The sequence below is a fragment of the Acanthisitta chloris genome, unplaced genomic scaffold (assembly GCF_000695815.1).
Source record: "Acanthisitta chloris isolate BGI_N310 unplaced genomic scaffold, ASM69581v1 scaffold20297, whole genome shotgun sequence".
In the NCBI taxonomy this organism is placed as follows: Eukaryota; Metazoa; Chordata; class Aves; order Passeriformes; family Acanthisittidae; genus Acanthisitta; species Acanthisitta chloris.
This window is the reverse complement of record NW_008681334.1, coordinates 1-6,153: the sequence shown is the minus strand read 5'-3', so window position 1 is coordinate 6,153 and position 6,153 is coordinate 1. Positions and strand designations below refer to the sequence as shown.

General features: G+C 45.0%; 1 protein-coding gene across 2 annotated transcripts in view; it reads right to left on the bottom strand.

The window, feature by feature from the left end:
• The window catches only part of BCR (breakpoint cluster region), a 92,371-nt gene extending 86,575 nt beyond the window's left edge, over positions 1-5,796 (bottom strand). The window contains exons 1-3 of one of the 2 annotated variants that reach the window (XM_009078075.1): positions 5,536-5,796; positions 5,373-5,445; positions 4,287-5,297 (exon numbers count right to left, since the gene is read on the bottom strand). In XM_009078075.1, the coding sequence (XP_009076323.1) occupies positions 4,287-5,297; positions 5,373-5,445; positions 5,536-5,796 (1,345 nt within the window). Of the gene's footprint in view, positions 1-4,286 lie in introns of both variants that reach the window. The other variant, XM_009078074.1, reaches the window with a different exon arrangement.
• Between the last annotated feature and the right edge of the window lie 357 nt (positions 5,797-6,153).

Below are 6,153 nucleotides of genomic sequence, written 5' to 3'. Positions count from 1 at the left end.
GAGAAATCTGGCAGAGAAAGAGCTCTTCACTCCCCCAAACTAAGAAGAGGGGAGTGGTAGCACAAACGTCTTGATAATCTCAAAAATCTCAAAAGCCACTAAATTGCTGAAAAGCAAGGCAGGGTGGGGAGTTGCATTTAAACAGCATCTTGGCAACAGTGCTCCTAGGAAATCCACTGATCAGAGGAAAGGATTAAAACATGTTTGTAAAGTAACAGCAAAATAAACTAAACAAGTGCCAGAGAAAATGTAAACTTCATTATTGATTCAATGTAAGTCTCAAATGGAAAACAGGACCCATGGTCAGGAGCCCTTAAGATTAACAAGCAAATTGCACATTATGGAAGTTCCTACGTTTCAGCTCCTCAGAAGGAAGAATTACTACAGTGGCCTGAAATCTGTGTCTCAGTTGCTCAAAGGAAAGTTGGGTCTTTAAAGAGCACCAACAGGACTGGCATGTTGCCTTAGGAGTCTTTGTACCAGTAAAATACTGCAAAGCACTTTTCAAACTACAGCTTCAAACTAAAAGCCACAGAATGCAATAGTGGGTGGAAGAAGTGCAGAATTAAGAAACTTGTCCAAGATCTCAGAAGATGCAAGTAGCTCAGGAACAGACCCTTGCAGAAAGTGGTACTGAACAAGGTCCTTCCATGACGACACACTGCATGCTTACTTGGGGCAAGTAAGTGTCAAGGTTTACCTTAGCAGCAGGAAATTCAGATGCTTGCCTATCTGGTCAGGCATTTAAAGCATACCAAAACTGAAGAACCTACAGCTCTAAGTAGGAGCTTTAAAATGGCATTCTGCTCAGCTGAGATAACAGGAATTTTGAGTCTTGCAGTTCACATGCATAAATTCCACCACTCTTTTCTCTGTCTACATGAAATCACTAAAAATATAGAGAATGTTCCATGCTCTCCAGAAAGGGACATTCAGCACTCCCACACTTAGTAGCAGCTAAAATAAGTAAAACTTCACTCCCAATGGAATTAAATGACACATATCCCCAAACTGACCTCGCATTGAGCACTATGGTTGTTGGCAGCTTTCTAGAGAAAGAGCCCAGCAGAACACTGCAGAGCACCATCAGGTCTTCTCATGTGAACAGAAACCACTACTGGGGCACCTTGAGGGAAGCAGCTGTGGACTCCAGACAAAGTTTCCATGTTGTTATGCAGATAGATAAAAATCACTTGACACACAGAGCTGAGAGAGCATGCACTGATTTTATGCAGCAAGCTATAAAGCCAAGCCACAGCTCCAGTGTGCTCCTCCATTAACAAACTGCTACTAGTCAAAAAATTGACCCAGCTGAGGCCATCATCATTCCATAACAGCACTGAGCAACTCTCCCCTTGACTATAAGCTGAAATACACGAGTGGCTTCTTTTGTGTATGTCTCTGCAACCGATGTTTACCAGTAGCCAGAATTCAAAAAATCTTATTCTTCCTCCACAATCATAGGAAAAATATTCAAGCTTAATGCAGAGTTAAGACATGGTTTTTTTCTATTCCCACTACAGGAAATTAGTGATACATAATTAATCCTAATATAAATATCTTTGCCCAGGCTCCATTAAGTATGTTTAATAAAAAGTACAGCTATTACCAAATCTCAACCCTGAAGCTCTCATTCTGCTCCTTTGAAAAAACTGAAAGCCTACTACCTTAGTCTGATTAAGAGTTTTTGATACCCCATCTCCAAGAACCCAGATCAAAATTTTGGCTTGGACTCCATTCACTTGAGAGTTAGGTCCTTTTCTGCAATACAGAATTAGGAAAACATCACTCAACTGTGAACTTATGAAATAATTTGGACAGAACAACATGTGTCTGCTGGCCATGCTCAAGGTGCACTGGGATGGCAGATCTGGACAGAAATTTCACATTGCACCTGTCCACAGCACACTCAGCATTATTACAGGAAGAGTTATCAAAGGCAAAGCCAAGAAGCATACAAAAATCTGAATGCACAAAGAAGTCAAACACTATTGAACAAACCCCACTTGATGTTAATTACAATTAAGGCTGGCCAGAACCTACTGTGATTCAAACTTGCACTCTCTGTTCAAGCAAAACTTCAGGGAAGCCTGGCAGAAGCAGTGACTGAACCACAGGTGCAGGAAAAGCTGTCTGGATCTGTGAACTGCTTTCGGATCATGTGGTGATGGAGAACAGTTCACACCAGAGCATGGTGGCTGGGAATGGTAGCCAGCCAGCTAATCACTCAGTGGTCTCTCAAGCCTTTTGTTTGTTTTGTGAGAAAGAGGTTCTGCCAATTGGTTTCAGATCAAAATTCTTCCTAATCAGGAAAGAAAGAAAATTCATATAAAATGATGCTCAGTAGGAATTAATCAGAAACACAGTCCTCCTGAAGGCATAAGCCTTTTTGGGTAAGTAAAAAGTTGCCACCAGCTAATGTGCAAGACGATACTGATTAGCCATCTGGTGAAAGTTCCTGCTAAGCTTGCCATGTTACCCCCTATGCTGAGGAAAGCAGAAGGTCGATCAGTTACATTGTGTCCTTGCCTGCAATGTGTGGTCATCCTTAGAAACAAGACACAAAGCTTTCCAGCACAAGCAGGAATTTTAAGTGTTCTGACTTTCAGCAGCCCATTTTTTATCACTGCATCCCAGCTAAATTACTTAAAATAAAAATTATCTATTGCCTTTCTGAAAGCTGAATCTATCCTCAAGCTTTAACAACCTTTGTTATTTTTGTCCCTTTGTTTCCTTCTGCAAAAATTGAAACTGCCAGGAGGCTTCCCAGTCATCTAAAGAGCATCAGTAAACAAGAGCAGAGACAGATGGTTGCAGCTTGGTTCAAACCAGCACAAGACCCCCAGCACTGCCAGTGCTATCCCTCAGATACAAACAGGCACAAAGCCCAACAGGAACGCAGCAGTCCCAGCTAGGAAACAGGGATGTACATCCAATCTGATAAGGAAGAAGTCACTGTGAGGACAGGGTGCAGAGCTTCCATGGACACTGAACATCCACTACAACCATCCAGCCTTCCAATAACACAAGGGGATCTGAGGATGGCTGGGGGCAGGGAAAGGTTCTCTGTTATTGCTCCTGAAAAGTACTGCTGGCAAAAACAATCAGCAGGGAAAGTAAAACCAGGCATCTCCTTTCAGCAAAGTTACTCTTCTGAGAGCTAATACAGCAAATTCACACAACCTGAGAAAGTGACAACATCTCTGACAGGTCTCTCACTTCCCCTACTACTTCAGGAATTTGGCCCCATTGACAAATAACACGTTAATCCCTTATTAAAATGAGATTTAAAGTGATGAAGAAAACTCACAAGAGAACTCACAGATTTAGAATACAGAAGTCTGTCAAAACAAAAGTTCTTGGTTTTTTTCATTCCTGGATTTGATTTCCATTCACTGCCATAGACTACTGGTGTTAACACAAGAAACTATTTATACTACATGCCTTGCCTTGCTAAATAGATTCAGATGTCCACATACATTCAATAAATCTATCTGAATTCACACAGTCCCTTGTATGCCTCTTCCACCAACTATAAATTCACTGCAATTCCACAGACACACCTGTATGGCTTACATAAGAACTGGTTCAAACATTGCCCATTCTTCCCCAAACAACAATTTTTATTCTGGTGAAATTAACATTTTCCCCTTAGGGCTTCCTGATATTCCAAGTTCTTCCTTCACTCAGTGATGGCAGAAAGCTTCAAGAACAGGGTTGCACAATCATCACCTCCAATCAGCTCTAATTGAAGGCTGACACAAGACAGAACGAGAAACTAGCACTCCCAATTAATACAGGCAGGAAAAAACAAGATTGTGGAAGCAGCATCATTTTCAGGAAGGCTCCAGCAAAACCCTCAGGCTGTAGTATGTTGGCACACTACCACCTCTGAGGTAGAGTTTAACTACTCCTAAGTGCATGAATCTGAGGGAGGGAACTATCTGGTGGTGAATTCACCACAGCTGGTAAATACCAGGTGAAGTTCTGGCCCATTTTTACCTCAGTGTTCACACTAAAACTTTAAGAACTGATTAACACTGGACTCCATTGACCCTCAGAGATGCCTGAATCGACCCTTCTGGGAATCCAGGCTGAATTCCTAAAATGCAACCTGACACATACTTCTGTAGGACCTTTCTAAAACAGCTGAACTACAAATTAAACACAGACTTCTCACATGAAACAGCTGCCCCCTTAGATTCACCCAGGGTCTCCCATTAATATCCACAATGCCATCCCCTGCCCTATACATTGACAAGGCTAAACAAAAAGCTGGTACACACCTGTATCCCCATGGAAACAGCTGTCCTGGTGACATCTCCCAGAGGGCAAATCTCCATCGCTTGGCCAGATCTGTCCTGTTTTTCGTACACCCACAATAGTAGCCTCAGACACAATGACCTGCTGCTGCCTGTGCCGTTTCTGAGACTGGGGGGTTGGTGGGCTGCTGCTGTCAAAGGACTGCTGAGAGTTCTGGGAGGGAGAACGGCTCTTGTCCCGATACATGCGGTAAGTAGTGGGGCTGGGGGACACATGGCTGGACTGTCCTGAGGAGAAGTCTTCCTCACTGGAGGTAAGGTTCTCATTAGAGCTACAGTCAGGAGTATATCCTCCTCCTATATCTTCAAAACTCCTGGGGGAATAAGATCTCCTGGGCCACGTGAGATGTTTTTCCTGGTCAGTTGTGCCCTGATTCCGCAGAATAGGTCCTTTTCCTTCTCCTTCCCCCATCATTCCACCAACATAGATACTCTGATACGGCTGAAAGTCCATGGGCTGCCAAGGCGAGCGGTTGCTGCCATTGGCATTAATCAGGTTATCTTTGAGAAACTTGGTGTTCAGTTCAGCATCCTCATATTCTCCATCATAGCCAAAGCTGCTCTCCGAGCACCTTCCCCTGTAAGCAGGCCTCTGGAACTCGCTGAAGCTGGGTACCACGTTAGAAGGGAGGGAGTGCAAAGACTTTTTGCGTTCCATTTGCATGGCTTGGCTGCCAAGGGAGCTTATTTTATCAGAAACATCTTTATCGTTGACCTTTACTAGACCCTTCTCATGATGATACTCCATGTTCACATAAAAGGGCTTTTCAACAACATCCTTGTTATCTCCAGAAGAATGCGAATTAACCTTTTTCATTCTCTCAAAATTGGACCTTAGGGCTGCCACACTCGTGCTGTTCCCTCTCTCCTTGGGTTCAAATGATCCCTCCTTCTCAGCAGATCCCACCAGCCTGCGAGTGGAAGCTGACCTGTGTTTTGAAGGAGAGCCATCTGTATCACAGCGATTCTCCATATCTTCTGCAACTCTCTTCAGTTTCTCTTCCCCATAGTACTTACACCTGTCCTGCTCTCCTTCCCCATGATGGGGGCTGTCCACAGGTGACAGGTCCGAGCCATCGCTCTGTGTAGACAGCTTCCGCAGAGAGGGTATCCTGGGTTTGAACTTTTCCTCCCCATGGTGTGACTTGCTTTTTTCATATTCCTCTTGGTCAGCAGACTGGTGATGATGCAGGTCCTGGATCTGCTGCTCTGCACCCCCTTCAGGCAACTGAGAAACACGTTTAAAACCCCATCTCTGTCTATCATAGCTTTTTTTCTCCTTTGCCAGAAGAGTCTGCAGGTAAATCATGCGAAACCTCTCCTTGTTGACCTCCATCTCCAGCCTCCGGATAGATGCTTTGCACATCTCCAGTTCCTGTTCAATGTCTCCCACAGATTTCAGCTCCATTTTAGGAGGCTCAGAGTCTGCAAATTGTGCTTTCCAAGCCTCCACAAACCCCACAGGGTCCACCATTTTGCATACAGGAGTAAGTGGAGAATACGAGAAGGAGCTGGAGAGAGAGAGAGAGAGGTGGAGAAAAAAACCCAACCAGATCTCACATGTACAAGCAGAAACAGCTCCGGCAGGGTCAGCTCAGCGCGTCTCTCTCGCGGTCCATGCAGGGACACCGGGACCAAGCGGCAGTTCCCTCTCCTCCCCAGCTCCTTCGGCTCTTGCCGGCCTCGGCCCCGCGTACGCTCGCTACTCTCTCCCCGGCATGACCGACGCTTCGCTCGCACACAACAATGCTCCCAGCCCGGCGATCCCCGAGCGCTCCAGCGCGGGCGGACAAAGGCGCTCGGGGCGGGGGAGGGAGGTAAATATCGCCCC